The following is a 20,399-nucleotide window of genomic DNA, read 5'->3' as shown; positions in this document are numbered from 1 at the left end:
TTCAAATTTTCGGATCGAGCTTGAAAAAACAACTCTCACATTCCTCTCAATTATTGGACTCAAAAACCTTCATTTTTATACAAATTTAGGCTCACTATTGGGTCCTCTAGGACTTCTCAAACGATGACGGATGGGAACTGGTCGAAAAGTTGTTTCCAGCGATGTTTTTTTTTCGAAAAATTTGGAAAAAGTAGGGCGAATCTTAACAAAGTCTAACCATAATTCCAAAACATACAAGAGTAAAGTAAAAGAATAAATTTAAAATTTAAATTTTTCATCGAATCAAATTAGCAGCGTTCAAATCGTACCTTAGTGTAAAAAAAAATTCTGTTCAAGTTAATTGAAAAACTTTAAAAATAGTTTTTGGACACAAAAACTATAGCTTTTCGAAGAGGAATTTGAGTTTTTTAAAATTTTTTTTTTAGCAAATAATGTGAATAAACCCGGGAAAATCCGGAAATCTTTTAACAATATCTGGGCATCCTGGCCTGATTTGGCAGCGAAAGATACACGGATACACCTAAAATGTTTCACTGAATCCTTAAGTTTTTGGTTATTGGCTAGCTTTTCCAACATTACTTTTCGATATTCTATAAAATATCCAACATCACTTGAAAATTTTGACAAATCTGTTGATGAATGAATTTTTAAAAATAAATATTCGCCTATTCGGCGTATTTATTCGGCCAAATACTCAGCTCAACTATTCGGTTTGCCAAATATTCGGCTTAACGGTTTTTTTAGTGGTATTCGGCTTGAATTTTTGTACATCTCTAGTGTTAACCCTTTTTTTGAAATTATTATTTATGATTTTTTATTTGGTAAATGGCCGAAGCCTGTGATCTTTTAGCATGATTTCAATTTTTAACATGTTCTGGTCAACATTTTTTAAATCAACAAGAGATCAAAATCAAGATCATTTCATCAATAGGGCGGCACTACTCGGCCTGTTTGGATCATCATCTAAATGGGTTCCACACGATTGACTGTTGTTTGTCTGGAAAAGCAGCCATCAAATAAAGCACGGGAACGCGCTAAGTGACTCTCATGCGCCGCGCCGCGCCTTCTTCCGGTTAGGTTCGGTCCCTTAAAATGCAAACAGCCAGCCAGAAGCGCAGGGCGCCATTGATCTCGCTCGAAATAATCGGCACCCGTTGGCAGGTGGTTTTTCATAAGTGCACATGATGGATTACACTGCATTTTTGACGAGCTAACAAGACAAGTATTCATTTTTCAAATGGACTTATGAAATTGGAGAAAATATTACGGTTTGCAAATGCTTTTGTTAGGTAAAAGATTTTTTTTTATTTTGATATACTTAATTTTCGACCTTTCTAAAACTTAACAAAAAAAAACTATCCCAACGATGCAACAAAACAAATTGAGGCGCTAAGTGCACTCGCGTGATGTTAACTGATCGGAAGAGCATGCTGAGGAAATGATACTTGAAAACGCCATTACTGTCCGGGTGTCTATTGGCTTTCTTCTAATCAAAGAGGCCACAATCATGCTCCCTCTGGCCTAGCTCTTGACAGGCTAGACAAGTCTGTCCGAGATCGATCCAGCAGTCGTCGCAGTAAGTAAGAAAGCAATCATAACTCGAGCAGTCGTTGTAATGATTGGCACCTCTCGAGTCGCAAATGCTGCAAGCTTTTTTCCTCACAAATTTCAACCAGCCACAGCAGCTTGGGTAGAAAAATATAACACGATCTAGGAAATCCAACGTTGATCCGTATCGATGTCTTCTAATTTGTTCCTGCATTCGTTGAATCAACATTTGTCGCAAAGTTTTCCTACGTTTCAACATCCGGTTGTAAAGGAAGAGGACACGCTGCCTCTCACGCTTCGGATAGAACCAAGCGCAAATCAGACGCCTCAATCGGTTGACATATGCCTCGTTCAGAATGAGGATTGCGATCCCCAGAAGTAGCGAATAGATTTGTACAAAACTCCATACCTCAAGTTTCGAGGGTCGAGGCAAACACTCTTCGTTATTGGTGATCAGATTTAGTTTCACCTCCATGTTCATTCCCTCGACCGATCGACGAACCATACGGGCAATTAGTCCATCTCCACTTACGGTGACATTCACATCGTGAAAACCTTCTTGGGTAAAATCTACTCGGGATCGTTCGGCAACAATATGCAGCGTTTCGTAGAACAAATGATCCATTAGAATGAAAATAGTAGCGGAAATTGTCTGCAGAAGCAATAATATGAGGTAGACCAAGATTTTTCGAATTTCCATCTGCTTACAAGCTTTTGATTTCAGATTCACCATGTTTGAAGCTTCTATCTTCCTCAACGGCAAAAGGCCCAACTTCCCCTCTTTCTTCCTCCGTTGATCCACATGTCGAAAGTACTCCGTTATATAAAAGTTCTCGAAATCGATCTTTCCGGTGTAGTTCTGGTGGTAGCGCAGGGCTGCCAGTATTACTTTCAGAAAAACGAATGAAAACATTTTGTTCAGAATAAAGACTATCAGATCGAATTTAGCTTTCTTCTGTTCGAATTGTTGAGCCACCCTTTTGCTCGTTTGTTTAGCAGTCCTGAAATAAAAATTAGAAACATGGGGCTATGTAAAGCTGGATAAAAAATACCCAGTTAGGTATAGCTACCTACAGGTATCCTTCCTGTTCCCGAATATCCACGACCTCATAGGTTATTTCCACATCCTCCAGGCCTCCAACCAGCGTGTTTTCGGCATCTTTCAACTCGACATAGTCCTGACCGAAGCTGGAATCCAGAACATCCTTCGGGGAGCAAATTCGTTCCGCATCCCCGAACAGCTGACTGCTGCTGCACATGAAATCTATCTTCAGTGGCCAGCAAAAGACGGCATTCACAACTGCCGGAAGCTTTTCACTGCATCGATCATAGATACGTTCGAAAGATTGCTTACACTTGGAAATTCCTCTATCCAACTGATCTTTGCATCTATGTTTAAGCTTTTCCTGATATTTTCCTAAATAATCTTGAGGGCCAGATCTTTTCGAAACTTTTCGTCTTTCTTTCTTACTTTCGCCAGTGTCTTCCACCTCCCGTCGAATGGGTTCAATAACATCTATAAAAGAACGAAATTCTCCTTTGGCCTCATCGAGATTCTCCTTGCTGCCAAGCAGGGCATTATGAAATGGTTTGGTCATCAAGTCGAACCGAACCTTGGTTAGGTTGTAAGTTAAAACCGTGGAGCAACCAAAAACTCGTACCACTTCCCTAGCATTTAAGCTTAGATTGTATATCGGTCCAGCTAGGATACAGCTTATGACTATCGCTTTCAGCAAACTTCGACCAGCTTTCCCGAGAAACCCCACTAAGCATAGGGCAGAGAAGCACCTAATTTGCACCGACAAGGCATTGCCGTAACCTGAGGAATACAAATTGTTCACTATATCCGGGAAAATATTAAACTCATATCCTTACCAAGAAACAGAGCCACGGTTAGTCCAACGTACAGGCTTGATGCAAAATTGAGGCCTAAGTTCAAAAGTATGAACCTCCAAAAAAGAACTCCGAGCAATAAACCGTAAAAATATAACAAAACAGCACGGAACACCGAATCGGACACCGGAGCGCCCTCTTTTTCGGTGATTATTCGGTCGAACCAAGCACAAAGTTTACGTACGAAATAAAGTAAAGCTAGAAAATATATTCGACAAATTGTCATGTTTACTTTTGAATTGTTTTGGAACCCAATTCTGTCATGCCTACTGCCTTGGAAAATATTCAAATTTCGTACATCGGAATGCTCAATGTGATTAAACATTTTAAGCGATGAGCTCCAGATTAGGTACATCAAATTTGAAGCTGTGCCAATAGACTGAGTCGATTTGGGGTCATTTTGGAATTTCTCAAACCCTGGGGTCTAAAAAGCTTCGTCTTGGTCCAAAACTCATCCATGATTTTTTACAAAATTTTTAAGTAACGTTTACATGAGCAAATTTGAACATTTAGGTTTGTATAGGAAAATTGAATATTTTGTACTGAAAAATCAACATCATTTTTGTTTCGTCTGTGGAACCGAGCCAGCTGATGGCTTTTGTCCCAATTTATAAAATTCTTAAAAAAAATTTCCGCTGAACAACTTTGTCGAAGACCGTAATTTCGCATCTTATTAGGAAAGAAAGTTATTAGCTGTTTAACAGGCATTTCGCATTGATTAACAATAAATTCAACTGACATCACTGCTTGAGCCTCGCGAAGTATTGCATGGAAAGCAGTAACGCAATACCTCGCTAGGCACCCTGCAGGGATGTCAATTAAATTTGTTGTTTATCAGTGCAAAATGACATACCCCTGTTAAACAGCTAATAACTTTTTTTTCTAATAAGATACGAAGTTACGGCCTTCGACAAAGTTGTTCAGCGGAAATTTTTTTTTTTAAGAATTTTATAAATTGGCACAAAAGCCATCAGCTGGCTCGGTTCCACAGAGGAAACATAAATGATGTTGATTTTTCAGTACAAAATATTCAATTTTCCCAATCAAACCTAAAAGTTCAAATTTACTCATTAGACTAGTTCACTTTTCGGCTTTTTTCGCTAATCACAACGCCACTTACAGGGTTTGATCCTCATTCATTTTCAAGAACTCTGGCCGAATTTGAGCTCATTTGAGTAAGTTTCCAGCGTGCGCTAGAAGTTTTATGGAAAAAAGTCCATTTTTCTGGAAAATTTTCGTAGATATGTTCTAGCAAGCTGTTGTTAATATAAAATGATTGTTTTATAGTGCTCGGTGATTGGTATGACAAGAATTCGTATGGACCTGTTTTAGATAATTGACTAAATCAAACCGAAAAAATTTAAAAATTCATAAACTACCAATTTTTACAGAAAATTTACTTACAAGTTGAGAGCTTAAAATCAGTAGTAAATAGAAAAAAATATTTTCGATATAAACTTTTCATAAAAAGATAGCCTTATTTATAACCTTTAATTTGATGTATAACACTTAATTATCGCAACAGTACAAGCAAAGATATTCAAACATTCACATCACATTCTTTGAATCATAATGTTGTCTCCATTCAAGTTTTAGCATCATGCAACCTACAAAACGTGGCATCAAGAGGACTTGCTTACAACTTGATCAAAGCGCGCGCTTTTTTTAACTCCTGGCCCCGTCATGGAGCACTTGATTGAATAAAATATCCTTTCTTGTGCACAAGTTGGTGTGGAGCAAACTTGAATGAAAAATATTTTATCAACTCATATTTGTTGCATAGATATTTGAATAACTTTGCTAGCACTCTTGCGGTCATTAAGTGTTATACATCAAATTAAAGGTTATAAATAAGGCTATCTTTTTATGAAAAGTTTATATCGAAAATATTTTTTTTCTATTTACTACTCATTTTAAGCTCTCAACTTGTAAGTAAATTTTCTGTAAAAGTTGGTAGTTTATGAATTTTTAAATTTTTTCGGTTTGATTTAGTCAATTATCTAAAACAGGTCCATACGAATGCTTGTCATACCAATCACCTAGCACTATAAAATTATCATTTTATATTAACAACAGCTTGCTAGGAACACATCTACGAAAATTTTCCAGAAAAATGGACTTTTTTCAATAAAACTCCTAGCGCACGCCGGAAACTTACTCAAATGAGCTCAAATTTGGCCAGAGTACTTGAAAATGAATGAGGATCAAACCCTGTAAGTGGCGTTGCGATCAGCGAAAAAAGCCGAAAAGTGAACTAGTCTATTACTCATGTAAACGTTACTTCAAAATTTTGCAAAAAATCATGGATGAGTTTTGGACCAAGACGAAGCTTTTTAGACCCCAGGGTTTGAGAAATTCCTAAATGACCCCAAATCGACTCAGTCTACTGTGCCAAGCTCATCTAGAAACGTCTTTTGCAACACTTTGGATCAGAATACTTTCAGATCAGGATGTTAATTAACTCTGACTCAACCGCAATAAGAAACAAGAATTTTTAGAGTCCTTCATAGTTAATTTTTGACACTATTAAACTTAACATACTCAAGTCTTTAATGAACTGAAAGTTTTCAATAGGAACTAATAGGAGTTTGAAAAATAATTTTTAAGGTTCTCCGTAACACTAGTCAAAAGTGTCTCCCAATCAATTCCTTCAACCCGTCTCCCAACCAAAATTGTTTTGCTAGGATGCAGAGGTAACCTCGGTCCTAAAGCACAAAATAGATCTTTCATCCTTTTCTCTTTCTTCCAATCTATCTATTGACTACTAGGACGTGGCCGGCGCCGTTATTGACGTTAAAAGAGAGAGCATCAGTTTTGTGCAGTGTGAATGAGCTGCTAATCCCAAGCACCATTCATTTGACCTCTGATCAAAATTGATGGCCTCGGTCAATCACGGAGTAGCAACCATTGGCAATGTGGAACTTGTTCTACTGAGCCACGCCAGCGATCGTGGACCTCGAAGTGATTGTTATCATAATATGTTTTTCGAACAAGCAATGCATACATTTTTTACAACCATGCACTTCGGGTTTTACGGTTTAAGGTGGATGTGAGTAGTTAATCAAGCTAAGCTAAGCTAAGCTAAGGATGTTAATTCACTCTGACTCAACCGTTTCTATCAAGGATTTCAAATTTTCTCTATTTCAATTTTCTAAATTCTCAGTGCTGATGGTTTACGTGGCGAATTGATATCATCTTTCTTCGCGTCGCTATGTGCTTGGCCCTCTGAATCATCTCATCAAAGATAAAAAAAATTGCATTGGCCACCACGAATCTCATCATTTCAAAACTGTAGAATGTAATTCAAACAATCTCACCTATGTCAATCGATTACCCTATACATCAGTTACAAGAAGTGTTATTCTACACATTGTGTAGACCACTTTTGTTACCACTTTGCTTTTTCATCTGCCCATCACTACCATTCCTGCACTTACTTTCACATAGTGTCTTATGTTCATGAAGTCTTGAGGGTCATGGATGTTGTTGAAGCTCTTCCGAACTGATGTTTTTTTTCTATAACCTTTACTTGTGACACGATTGAATGCGAAGTGAATTTTTGAGGAGCCACGTCACTCGACTCGTAGAATAAGCGCCAACAGTTCTAGTCGAAGGAGTGCTACAGATTTTATTTTCATACATACATACATTCATTAAAATTGTAAATTTCTTACGTTGATCTGGGCCTGGGGTCACTTTCAGTGTTCCTCCACTTAAATAAATTCGGTTTTGCTCGACTGGTTAGGTTTTGTTTTTCAATTACTATCCTGTGTATCGCCTATATAACACGTAGGATCGCCATTTTCTCAGTTCATTCACGAACTCGCCGATATTATTGGTCGTGGGTCTGAAGTCACGACAATGAAATTCTGGTCGAGTTTTATTATTTTCAAGTAACGATTACGTACCAACGTATGTATCTTTGCCTTACCTTTTATCAATTCTTGGAGCATAACAATGTTCCTGAAATTGGAGACAAGTGAGAGTTATTGCTTATTCCGATTGGATAAGCGGATGGAAGCAAATGGTGTTCTTTCAGATACTCAGTTTGGGTTTCCCAGGGGCAAAGGGACAATCGATTGTCTTGCTTTGGTGTCCTCAGAGATACAAATAGCGTATGCCAAACGTGAGCAAAAGGCTTCAGTGTTTCTAGACATAAAAGGAGCTTTTGATACATTCTCAATAGAAAGGACCTCTTTCATGGGCCTACCGCAAGGTTCATGTTTGAGATCACTATTGTACAACTTTTACGTAAGTGACATCGACAGTTGTCTCTCTGAAGGCTGCACTCTAAGACATCTTGCAGATGACGGAGTAGTGTCTGTCACAGGATCTTTTTTTTTTATTAGTTGTTAACCCAGGTGGTAAATCCAATTTACGGATTGCATTCCAAGGCACGGCGAGCCACCGCGTCCCCCCAGTTTGCTACTCTGGGTCCATGGGTGCAATTGGACGACTCATGATACAATGCTAAGGAACACTGTACCCCCTACGCCATAAAGTCCACCTGGGGCCACTGACCTTTGTTCCCACCTCGAACTGTTTGACACACTTTGCTTCAATAGTGGGAGGTCAATTCGCGCTAGTGCGCTCCAAGGCAATACTCGTTTCCGAATCCTCGATCAGCATACCTCATTCTAACAAAACTCGATGCGCAATCCCTCCTCTGACGAGTTAGGACCCGACATCTCATCGTGTGAATGAGGTCCCCACACAGCGCAACTACTAACTTTGTGAATCCAGTCCAAGATCCAGAAGCACAAAGCGAGTTGTCGACGACACTTTCTCTGTTCAAACACGCGGGTAGGAGGGGTAAGCCCCCTAAGCCACATGTAGGACTCAGACTCCTCCGAACTCACAAATAGTGTTGACTTAAGTCACCACTCAGCGCAACTACCCGATCTATAACTCGGGCGCTTGACCACCCGAAGCGCAGATCGAGCTATAGAACGCCCTCATCAGGTCACACTCGCGGTTCAGGCGCAACAATTCCCGAAACGCGTGTCGAACCCTGACACCTCCGGCAGAATGTGTCTCTCGGACACTGACGTGTAAACATGTCCCTAAGTGATCGGCCCACCATTGGCCACCACTTTGCTCATCTACACGTTTTGCGAATCGGGTCTATACCCACCGAAGCGCGAAACGAGTTGGCGATCGCTCTCCCTCCGGTCACGTCCGCATATCAGGGCCATGACCCCCCGAAAGCGTGTTGGTCCACCACGCACACACCCAAGTACTGGTACCTAAGTACCCGGGTGCACCACTTCTTCCGCGCGGGTTTGGCAGACCCGTCGACAGCCTCTAGTGGATTTGGTGTAGTTCTCTTGGCCGTACATCTGCAATACGCCGGACTTGCAGACACGTTTCCTCTCTGCACCACGGGGAGGTGGAACTACGTCGCAGGGCCTGTCACAGGATCTACTGAGCCTCATCTGCACAGACCTTTACATGATACTGTAAACAGATTGACAACCTGGGCTTTGGTACCTGGGATTGAGTTTTCACCACAGAAAACGGAGATGGTTTTTTTTTCTCTAAGAAACATAGACCTGCTCAACCTAAGCTTCAACTCCTAAGCAGAACGGTCACTCAATCGAGGTGTTTCAAGTATTTTGTGGGGTTTGATTTGATTCCAAAGGCACCTGGCGAGCTCACATTAAGTATCTGAAAGGCAAATGCCAGCAAAGGCTTAATTTTATCCGTTCAATTACTGGCAACTGGTGGGGAGTGGAGAGCTTATCCGAAAGATTTAATTAGGTTGTATCGGACCACTGTATGGCAGTTTTATGTTTCCAATCGGCTGCCAAAACACACCTGATTAACCCTCATCCGCATTAGATTTCATTACCCTAATCAGCACTAGGAGTGTCAATTTGACACTCCAAAAGTAAAATCGTCATAACTCTTTTTATATCTAACCGATTACAATGAAACTTATATCACTAGAAACCTTGTAATGTCAGTAAAATATGTTTAGAACATTATATATAGCTAAAGCTTATAGTTTTCTCGTTATTCAGCACGAAAGAAAAAACATCCGAAAAAACATGCCTCATTAAAAGTGAAAGCTGAAGTTAATGTCTACATCATAAAGCCAAGAAATATTTTTCAAAAAATTTTTTTAATGAAATGGTCACAAAAAGTTTAAAAAAGTGGTCTGAAAAACCTACTTTTCATTAGATTGCTAGTAAAATCTGTTTGAGCGGTGGTAGAGTTTTTGAAAAAAATATCATTACACATTTTATTCTAATTCTGACATTTTGTTCTTTTTAGATTTTTGATGCAACAAAAATTTAATTTTCTGGAATTTTTCAAAGTTGACTACTTTGCGCAATTTTTTTACAAATTGAAATTTCATTTGTTTTTGTGGTCCACCCTCAAGTTGTACCCGGATTTTCAGTGCTTTAACTTTGTTTGGACCAATAAAAAGTATATTCATTGGAAAGCACATTTAATCTACATTCTAGTGAGGTTTCACGCTGTGAGATTTCACAAAAATATGAAAATTATGTATGTATGTATGTATGTAGATAATCCACCATGGGTGCACGGATTCACCGCATTTTCGCCAACGTATGCGCCAAATTGCATTCTTCAGATGATAAGTTCGGCCAATCTTCAATGCAAATTACCACATACCTGACACCTTGGCATTTTGTGAACTGTTATGTAATGAATGTATTTCGTGTAAGGTGTATGTTTTATTTGTAGAACGAGCAAACAGTTTCGCAACCGTATAAAATTCATAACATTCTCAGTGTTATGAATCTACGACAGGTATTCCGCATGCGTGTAAATACCTGCCCAGCTGGCAATTGATTGAACGTTCTTATATAATATAATCAATGAATGAAATAGTTTAACAACAGAATAGCCTTACCTTTATATTCTCAAAAATATGAAAATTATAAACGTAAAATCATTCCTGAATTTCTAGAACTACAAGCAGCACGTCCAGTAAAACATGTTTGTTTGCTCTCCTAGTAGGTACGGTGGGTGGTGATTTGGGCAGAGAGCCAAGCCGAGAGCCGAAATAATGATGTGTGTCGTAACTAGCAAACGAGAACTACCTACTGTCAATAGAAAATTTCCAACCAAGAAACGCACGACACGCATCATTATTTCGTCTGTCGGCTTCGCTCTCTGCCCAAATAACCACCAACCGTACCTACTCGGAGAGCAAACAAACACGTTTTGCTGGACGTGCTGCTTGTGGTTCTTGAAATTCAGGAATTATTTTATGTTTTTAATTTTCATATTTTTTGTGAAATTTCACAGCGTAAATTGTTGCACCTCACTAGAATGTAGATTAAATGTGCTTTCCAATGAATATACTTTTTATTGGTCCAAACAAAGTTAAAGCACTGAAAATCCGGGTACAACTTGACGGTGGACCACCAAAACAAATGAAATTTCAATTTGTAAAAAAATTGCGCAAAGTAGTCAACTTTGAAAAATTCCCGTTAATTCAATTTTTGTTGCATCAAAAATCTAAAGACAACAAAATATCAGAGTTAGAATAAAATTTGTAATGATATTTTTTTTCAAAAACTCTACCACCGCTCAAACAGTTTTTACTAGCAATCTAATGAAAAGTAGGTTTTTCAGACCACTTTTTTGAACTTTTTGTGACCATTTCATTAAAAAAATTTTTGAAAAATATTTCTTGGTTTCATGATGTAGACATTAACTTCAGCTTTCATATACATAACGCAAATATTTTTTGGACGTGTAATATATGGCTGGCAGCAAGTGAAGACGCTGGCTCCGGATCGCCAGCAGTGGAGATCTTTTATCTCAGCCCTATGCGTCGGTCAATCGGCGCCGGACCCTTAGGTAGGTAGGTAGGTAATATATGAACTACAGCAGTTTTCCTGAGGCATGTTTTTTCGGATTTTTTTTCTTTCATGCTGAATAACAAGAAAACTATAAGCTTTAGCTATATATAATGTTCTAAACATATTTTACTGACATTACAAGGTTTCTATTGATATAAGTTTTGTATGAAGTATAAAATAATTCAAACAAATTAAATAGATTTTACTTTTGGAGTGTCAAAATGACACTCTAAGTCGGAAAAGGGAGTTTTTTTGCCCAAGCTTCAAGGGTTCGTCCATAAATAAAGTAAAGATGCAATATTAAATAACTTTTGAATTCATTTAGGGTCCCCGAAGAAATTTTTCTTTTTTGAAGCTTCTGAAAAAAGTTACAAGCATTCAAACTTGCAATAGTGTCAAAATGACACTCTAATGCGGATGAGGGTTAAACTCGAACGTATTCAATATCGTTGCATCCGCATCGCTTTGGGTTGCATGCCCACAATGCATAACATGAGCCTAGAAGTTTTTGCAGGCATACTCCCACTAAAAGATTGATTCAACTTATTATCACTCCGGTTCCTAACCAGGTGTGAGGTTATGAATCCATTGGTGATCGTAAATTTTGAAAGGCTACTTGAGCTAAATCCTCAAACCAGATTTATGTCTATATACCATGTCTTCATGTCCATACAAGTAGATCCTTTTACTTTCTCTCCAGCTCGAGGAATCAACGGGATTTGGAGTGTTCAACCAGATTATTAGTGCTTCCTACAGCCTTCAATCTCCATGCTTAGTATACATTACGGAGTTATCAGCGATTTATTAGACACTAGACGATGTAGAATCACGACCCGTTGAACACTACTATATTGTAACGGAAGTCTCAGCTCAGGATATTCTGAGTGCATTATCAAGTCGGTGCTTTGCCGTCACCTTTGTTTGGGTTTGCTCGATAGTTGGCAATGAGAGAACAGACTCTCTGGCAAAGGTGGGGGCAATGGAAGGCGACACGTATCAGCGTGAAATCGTCTTCAACGAATTGTACTTTTTGTTTCGAAGAAATTCTCTTGTCAACTGGCAGCGCAAATGGGACGAGGATGAGTTGCACACTATTAATTTTTTGGTGTAAATTTATGTCAAATTGGATGCACAAAATTGAAGCATCACTTTTGACATAAAATTACACTATAGAAAGACAGAAACGCTTTGAGCCATAAAATCTCAGATATAAATCTAATGACAATTTGACGTAATATTATAACATCGATGATGTAAAGTTATGTCAAATTTAACGCACAAAAGTAAAACATCTTTTTTTATTTAAATTTATATCGTTACCGAAATATCATTGCTTTTTGTGAATATTTGATGAGGTTAGCTTAACAAACTGAGAATTTTACCAAAATTTATGTCCATGGCCTTTTTTTTCCTTCAAAATTTTATCACTTCAAAAGCTTACGTCACCAAATATTTACAAAAAGCAATGTACTTTCAGCGTGGGGAAATGTATGCTCATCAACCTTGTCAAAACTTATCTTGTACGCAATTGTTTGGAAATGTCATCTTCGATGTATCAAAACATAAACGCTTTTTGATTTGAAAGTTTTATTACAATATTATAAATTCTTGTTGATTCTTCAGGTAACTTTTGTTCATTTATTTATCATTTGCTATTTCTTTTTATGTTTGTTGTTCAATTACCTGCTTTCCTAAAATCCGAAACTGTGTTCGTATGTGTCGTTTGATGATGCATAAATGAAAATTTATCACAATGCGCTTAATATAAATTACATGATGTCACTTACATTTTGACTAATTGAAATTAATGTGTCGATTGAAATTCGAAATGGTTTTCAGATCCATAGCTAGAATCACTTAAAATTTGCTAAATTTCTCATTCTGTTACTGAAGAGTCTGAAAGATACCTCGAAAAAACGCCTGATTTTATACATTCCATTTTTGGCATGAATTGGAAATATTTCACATTTTCAACTGATAATGTTAAACGCCCGAATATAGATAACATTTAGCCGCCGCCTTTGCCGCCGTCAACCGCACTATGGTTAAAATACGAAACAGATTGTCAAAAATTCTGGAAAATTGCCACTAAATAAACAAAACGTACTTCTAATTACCATTAAGAGTTTTCAAATATAAAGAAAAATAGAAAATTGAATACTGGTATATAGAATATAAAATAAAAATATTTAAATAATTTTCAACTATTAACTTTTTTTTATTCTGAAAAGACGTATTCCAAATTCTTTTAATAAATTGTTATAGATTACTCATCATAATTTATACCAAATTGTTTTCATTAGTTTTTATGAGCTGTTTGATACTTTTTGTTTTAATTCAAGAAAACGAATCTTGTCCAAGTTTGCATAAGCTCTGCCCCACTATTGCGGGAGGCGGCTGTTAAAATCAAAACATCGTACATTCGGATGAAGATGACAGTTTTTAAAAAATGGTTCTATTAATCTCTAAGGTCTATTAATTTATATAGCGAGCTTCTAAAGAGGAAATCATGTAAGTATCATATCTTTGCCTTAACTTCACTCGTCTGTTGTTTGATTTTTTTTTTCAGAAGCCTTAACTAGCCACAGGAATGATCGCAAGCGGTGCCAACGAGCCGCGGAATTGGTGAACAATTATGGACTTTTAGTTTAGGGAAACACATTCGTATTTCTTGCCGCCTCTTGCTGCTGTTTATGCAGCAGTTCTTACCCTAATAATACGGATAGGTAATCAGGAAGTTGCAGTTTCATGCTGACAATGGAGAATAGCGTTGTGAATGTTATCCTGCAGTGAAGTCGAATTTTCAGCTAGTCCTTTTGGTAAGTCTCTTTAGATATTTTCTTGGACAATTTCTTAAATATTATGTTTGGCTTTGCAGAAAAAACTTACCACCAATGAATTCTGGTACGATTTGGTTCGTTCGATGGGATTTGGGAGCGATCAAATGATTACCGGAAACGTACAGGTAAGAAACAATACAAAACAATAAGAAAAATATGAATTTTTGTGGTTACAATTTACAAGCTACAAAACTATTTTTTTTTTCAAATTCAGAATGCCACGAACACAGCATCGATTCTGCGAATATCTAAAGATAGCAGAAAATTTTCGCTGTGGAATTTTTACAACAATCCGAAGAAGAACCTTAGAAACATGGTACAACCTGGTGGTAAATATCGGTATTATGTAATCCGCCAGCCTGAGGGGTAAGTTTTTATTATTTCTGTAGATCACTTCTTCTATGTTGGTAAAAATTTTGATTGATTGCTTAATTTCTATTTATGCAAAACGAAACTTTAACGTTTTAAAAGTATCTAGTGGGCATCCATAAATTGCGTAACGCTCTTAGGAGAAAGGGGGTAATTTCGAGCTTTACGAATTGTGACATTGGAGGGGGGGGGGGGCGGTGTAGTATGCTCATCGTTACGTAAGGATTTTTCCTTAAAATTTTCAGTTGATTCGCAGCTATTTTTATGTCATGCGTTGAAGAGTTACGATATGTGACAAACGGAGGGGGGGGGGAGGGAGGTGGGGGTATCAAAAAGGGCATTTTTGCGTTACGTAATTTATGGATGCCACACTACTAGATTAGATTATTGAAAAAATCATTTTTACGAGTAAAACATTGAAGATGGATTGATAGTTTATCATAAATTATTTTGTCTGAGAAGAAATACCTAAATCTGAATAATTTAAGGGAAATTTTGCTGTCGTCTGTCGCAATAGTATTGGTCAGCATTAATAGAATATTCGTCGTGAAATTATAATAATAATGTATAAAACCAGGCGTATTCTTTTCATTTAAATAATTTAGGCATGTAAGTAATCTTATGGTCATTTCTGGTAGGATTTAACCACAAAATCTAAAACTTGCATATTCAATGCTAAATCTCAATTTTTTCTACTGAATACAACCTATTTATACCAAATCAAGGATCCCTTTTTGATCATAAAGCACAATTTAGGAAGATACTCACTTGACTTACTACGACTTGTTAATCGTTTTGATCACGTTTCAGTAACTTATTAGTCGACAAAGTGGACATCCCCAGGAAAACAAACACCTTGAACACCGTTTTGGTTCCGATGAATTCTAAGAAATTCTGAAAGCATACAATGCGAATCATTAATTTAGAAGACAATGTTTATAGGTTAGGTATGCGCAATTCCTGTTTTTACGTACCTGTTTTATAATCGTAAATCCGCTTGTTGTCTTGCCAAAAACATCGAACCGCCACCACCGCAATTATAACATCTTCCAGTGACAAAAAACAACGTTAAAGTTGCTCAATAACTTGGATGAGTTCCTCCGGATGCTCGTGATGATGGAAGTCCGGTTCCACTTGTTGCGGTGCACAAAAAGGGAATTTGATTTCAGGAGGTTGAAGATTAGTTTAATTTAAACAAGCTTAGTAAAATCAATCAATTCTTACTAACCTTTATTATTGATTTGGCAACTTAACTAACTCTTAAGGATTTCCGGATGCACTAGCAGGTCGGGGCGTTGACGAAGTCGAATAAACTTGACCCGAGAAACAAATACGCACACAAACAAACGAAAACAACGACCTTTTCCGCCCGCTATTATTCTGGCAGCGTAGATAATCAAATTTCAATTTCGTTAAGCTGTTAAAATGTATTTCTATGCACAAGTCAAAATAAACACAAGCTTGGATTGAATATGACGTGTGCTGTTTTTCAAAGTGTATGTGATTTAGATTTGAAATGATGTGAAATTAGATCTTTGTTGCATTACATCAAGAAAAAATTAGGTCTCCAAGCGTTTCTGTCTCATTTAAATTTACAAATTTTTTGGTGTGTGGGGATGACTTCACTCGATTATCCTAAAAGTATTTAAGCCTCGAACCGTGGTTTAAAAGGTTGGACCTGAGTCGAGATTTTATAGACTCCCTTCGAGCCCGAAGAAATCTACCTTACGTTCCAGTGAGAGACGTGCTAGATTTGGACTACATGACCGAAATCTACATCTTTATTAAAGCTATCGATCCCCGTATATAACCCTTTTAATTTTCATATTTTCCTTTCTATCTTCTTTTTTCTTTTAAAAAGTGCTAGACTAAGAAAATCATTGAAAAAACAAAAAAAAACGAGTGTGGTTCCTTAAAACCTTATCGTATGAGCCCCATCAAATAAAAAAAAAATATAAAAAAATGAATAAAAAAGTTTTTGAATCATGCAAATATCAAGAAAGTGTTTTTGAACCTTCATGACAGATTTTCGCATTCTTTTTGGGTCATACTGTATTTAGTTGAACCTTTCTCGAAATCTATATAAAAAAAATTTCATTCGCTAAATTTTTTAACACGCCTTAACGCCCAGACGACCAGCCATAGTGTAGAATCACCATAACCTCCTACAGCCTACAATTTTCCCTGGATTTGCGAAGTTTCTATTCCTAACTTCCGGTTTTCCACTCAAGTCACCTTTGTTAAATTCATCTCAAACCAAACTCAACAATTCAAGACAAGAGTGAAAAAGAATGTTTGGCTCCCTGATATAAAAATGCTAGAAAAAAAATCACATTTCTTATTCTCACAGATTGTACATAATAATGAGAAACTGGATGGCCCTCGGAGTTCTGGGAAGCTCCAACTGATGCGGAAAAGAAAGAAGCAAGTATTCGCCGCTCCATTCCCAGTGGGCGCACACGGGATGGTTGTTATGGTCAATGGTTCGGCTTGGCGGACAGGAATTCTACTGTGAAGATTTGCCGCCGACAACAACCGAACCGGTACCGGTACACGCGGGGACTTCCATCCAATGGCTGGCCCAGACTTTCAAGTGGGTACCTACCTACCCACCTTCAGCTAATGGCATGGGCTGAAAATGCGTTTAAATTTGCATTTTTAGCTACCAAAGATTGCACGCGTTGGATAAGGTTGCGGCACATTCACACAAGCGAGTGACTGTTTACAGCCTTATAGGTGGAATAATTTTAAAAAATGACTGCAATTGTCAGAAGCTGTGGCTGTTAACGGGTTTAATAGTTTAGACTAATGAAATCAAAAGAATCAAAACATTGATGTACAGGTGAAGTAGTTGTTTTATCATGATGAATACGTAGAAGGTGCTAAGTAAAAAAGTGTTCAAGGAAGCATCTTGATGTGCCATGAAAGTGGGTTGCATCAGTGATACCAAACATACATTTATACATACAATATGCATACATATACAAGAGAGCTATGTATTCATGAACCATTTATTTGAATTGTTTTTCAACAGTATATCTTGAGGAAATGATAATTTAAAAATAGTATTCCCCTAGAAACTGTTCCCTCTTTACATTACATGATAGTGACAATAAGTAAATACGTATTTTAAATGTTTGAATTGAAATATAAGTTTGTCTTACAAATTTTGATACCAAACTAAGGGTTAGTGTCTTTCAAAATCGAAAAGTTGGGATAGACTAGAAATCCAAAAACATAATTATTCAAGAAAAGTTTCCGGCAACTGTGACATGGTGTATAGTGTTCAAGTCTTCAATACCAGTGGTCATGAGATCGAATTCCAATCATATTATAGTATGTTTTCTTCAGCTTGGTGGTTTTAGCTCTTGTAAGACGTTAGCTCTTAGACCCTATATGAATTTGTTCGTTTTAAAATAGTCAAAAAAGTACGACTAAACATCTTACATAACTTTCGAATAATTATGTCCATCTTCAAAGGCGAAAGTCATGTCAGCCTTTGTTGAACCGAACATGATCATGTAACTGCCGCGCGTCGCCATTAGACATTTTCCGACAAGACATCGTTTTTTCCCTGGAGTTCTCGGGAAACGATGCCTAATTGGCGCGGGTAAAATTCTCGACTATCAATTAAAGCCGCGTCGTCGTCGTCGTCGTTTCGCGGTGGCTTAATAGTGGACGGTAATTACGATGGTTAAAATGGCAAGAAAGAAGAAAAGAGAAGCCATCGGTGTTCTTGAACTTGTTGCTGCATGCTGTAATTTCAAGGTGCGAAGGATTAATGGATTCTCTTGGTATTAATCTTGGACGCGGCAAGCGAAAGTTTTTGTTTCTCTTCGCTGCTGCAGCAAGTGTATGCAGTTGTGGTAAGGATAAGTTATTTTTAGTGCTTTCCTATTATCAATCATTAAGCCAGTTCCGTTGTCTGTTTCTATGATTGTAACACGATCGATCCATGGTTCTTCGAATGACAAGGTGTTGCAAATGACGGAGAAAACATGGACAATCTGTTCAATCCAATCGGTAATAATACACTTCGTTGCTCTCCATTGAAGAACAATTTTCACGGTTATTATATTGAAAGAACTCCTTGAATTGGACCTTTATGACACTCTTCATTATCATTTGGTTCCTTAGATCAGCTATGGCAAACTAACTTACTTACTTATTTACTAACTTATTTACCTACTTACTTACTAACTTATTTTCTTACTTACTTACTTACTTACTTACTTACTTACTTACTTACTTACTTACTTACTTACTTACTTACTTACTTACTTACTTACTTACTTACTTACTTACTTACTTACTTACTTACTTACTTACTTACTTACTTACTTACTTACTTACTTACTTACTTACTTACTTACTTACTTACTTACTTATTAACTTATTTTCTTACTTACTTACTTACTTACTAACTTATTTTCTTACTTACTTACTTACTTACTGACTTACTTACTTACTTACTTACTTACTTACTTACTTACTTACTTACTTACTTACTTACTTACTGACTTACTTACTTACTTACTACTTACTTACTCACTTACTTACTTACTTACTTACTTACTTACTTACTTACTTACTTACTTACTTACTTACTTACTTACTTACTTACTTACTTACTTACTTACTTACTTACTTACTTACTTACTTACTTACTTACTTACTTACTTACTTACTTACTTACTTACTTACTTACTTACTTACTTACTTACTTACTTACTTACTTACTTACTTACTTACTTACTTACTTACTTACTTACTTACTTACTTACTTACTTACTTACTTACTTACTTACTTACTTACTTACTTACTTACTTACTTACTTACTTTCTTACTTACTTACTTACTTACTTACTTACTTACTTACTTACTTACTTACTTACTTACTTACTTGCTTACTTACTTACTTATTTTCTTAGCTACAATAATGTTTGCTAGGCGGATTTTATGGCTCTGTGTGAACGAAGAGAGTTGAAAATTGAAAGTTCCCATTGAAATAAGATGTTTTGCGTGAGGGCAAACGAATTGTATTTATTTACTTTCTTACTTACTTAGGGTGATTTGCCAATCGTTGTCCCCTTACCCATTGTTGCACGGCATGACATAAATTGTCAATATTTCAGCTGTTTTTCAACTTTTTCCCAAAAATAATACTGAATCATGTCAATTGGAATGTTTACTGATGAATTGAGGCTGTTAACGATATTTTCTGCTGTAAAATAGTCATCTAACGACAGTTTTAATTTTTCTCGTTTTTTTCGCGCGATTTTTGTGCTAATTGTTAAACAAAATCTTAAGATTCCTTCTTCGGCAAATAAGGTTTAACATCAGAACAGCACATCTTTCGTATCGATTTTTTTTACGAAACGTTAGTTAGACAATTTTAACATCATCATTTTGAAAAAAATTACAATCCATACATATTCAGAGAAAATGTCGGATCGTGCAACAATTGGTCCGCTCAATCCCCTCCTGTCCCATTGTTGTACACAAGTCCGCTGCAAGATTTGTATGGAAATTTATTTTTATAAATTTTTATGCCTCCAAAAACTTTGTTTGGTTGTGTATTACTACCAAAATTAGCAATAATTTTTTTTGGAAGCGAATAATTTAGTCCTGAATAAGCGGAACGTGTTTTGATTTGTACGGGAAATGAAGATATTCATTTAAAATTTACCACAGATGTACTAAAAGCTATAAAACCTTATTTTTTTTATATTTTTGAAATACTGTTTAGTTCTTGCAATACATTTCATGTGAACAAAAACCAAACCTAACTTGTACCCCAGAGATGATATTCGATGTCATATAAAAAATTCAAAAAAAAAAAATAAAATTTTAGTGTTTTTGAGTGTTAATTTGAAAGCTGTTTAACCGTAGGATGAAAATAAAAAA

General features: G+C 36.7%; 2 protein-coding genes across 2 annotated transcripts in view; one reads left to right on the top strand and one right to left on the bottom strand.

Annotated features, from left to right (window-relative positions):
- LOC129754543 (uncharacterized) overlaps positions 1-20,399 on the top strand; it is a 272,344-nt gene that overhangs the window by 108,653 nt on the left and 143,292 nt on the right. The gene's annotated exons all lie outside the window — the stretch shown is intronic.
- On the bottom strand, positions 1,414-2,793 carry LOC129754544 (protein sneaky). Its single transcript, XM_055750683.1, has 2 exons — positions 2,619-2,793; positions 1,414-2,549 (listed from the first exon to the last, which is right to left on the bottom strand). The coding sequence occupies exons 1-2, from the start codon at positions 2,657-2,659 to the stop codon at positions 1,487-1,489; spliced, it is 1,104 nt and encodes a 367-aa protein (XP_055606658.1). The 5' UTR covers positions 2,660-2,793; the 3' UTR covers positions 1,414-1,486.

This window comes from Uranotaenia lowii, chromosome 3 (genome assembly GCF_029784155.1).
Source record: "Uranotaenia lowii strain MFRU-FL chromosome 3, ASM2978415v1, whole genome shotgun sequence".
Classification (NCBI taxonomy): domain Eukaryota; kingdom Metazoa; phylum Arthropoda; class Insecta; order Diptera; family Culicidae; genus Uranotaenia; species Uranotaenia lowii.
This window is presented reverse-complemented; position numbering and strand designations above follow the sequence as displayed.

Coding starts and splice junctions, on each gene's coding strand:
- LOC129754544 (XM_055750683.1), bottom strand. CDS start 2,659: ATGAGGTCGTGGATATTCGGGAACAGGAAGGATACCTGTAG. Junction 2,550..2,618: donor AACAGGAAGGATACCTGTAG/GTAGCTATACCT, acceptor TTTTTATTTCAG/GACTGCTAAACAAACGAGCA.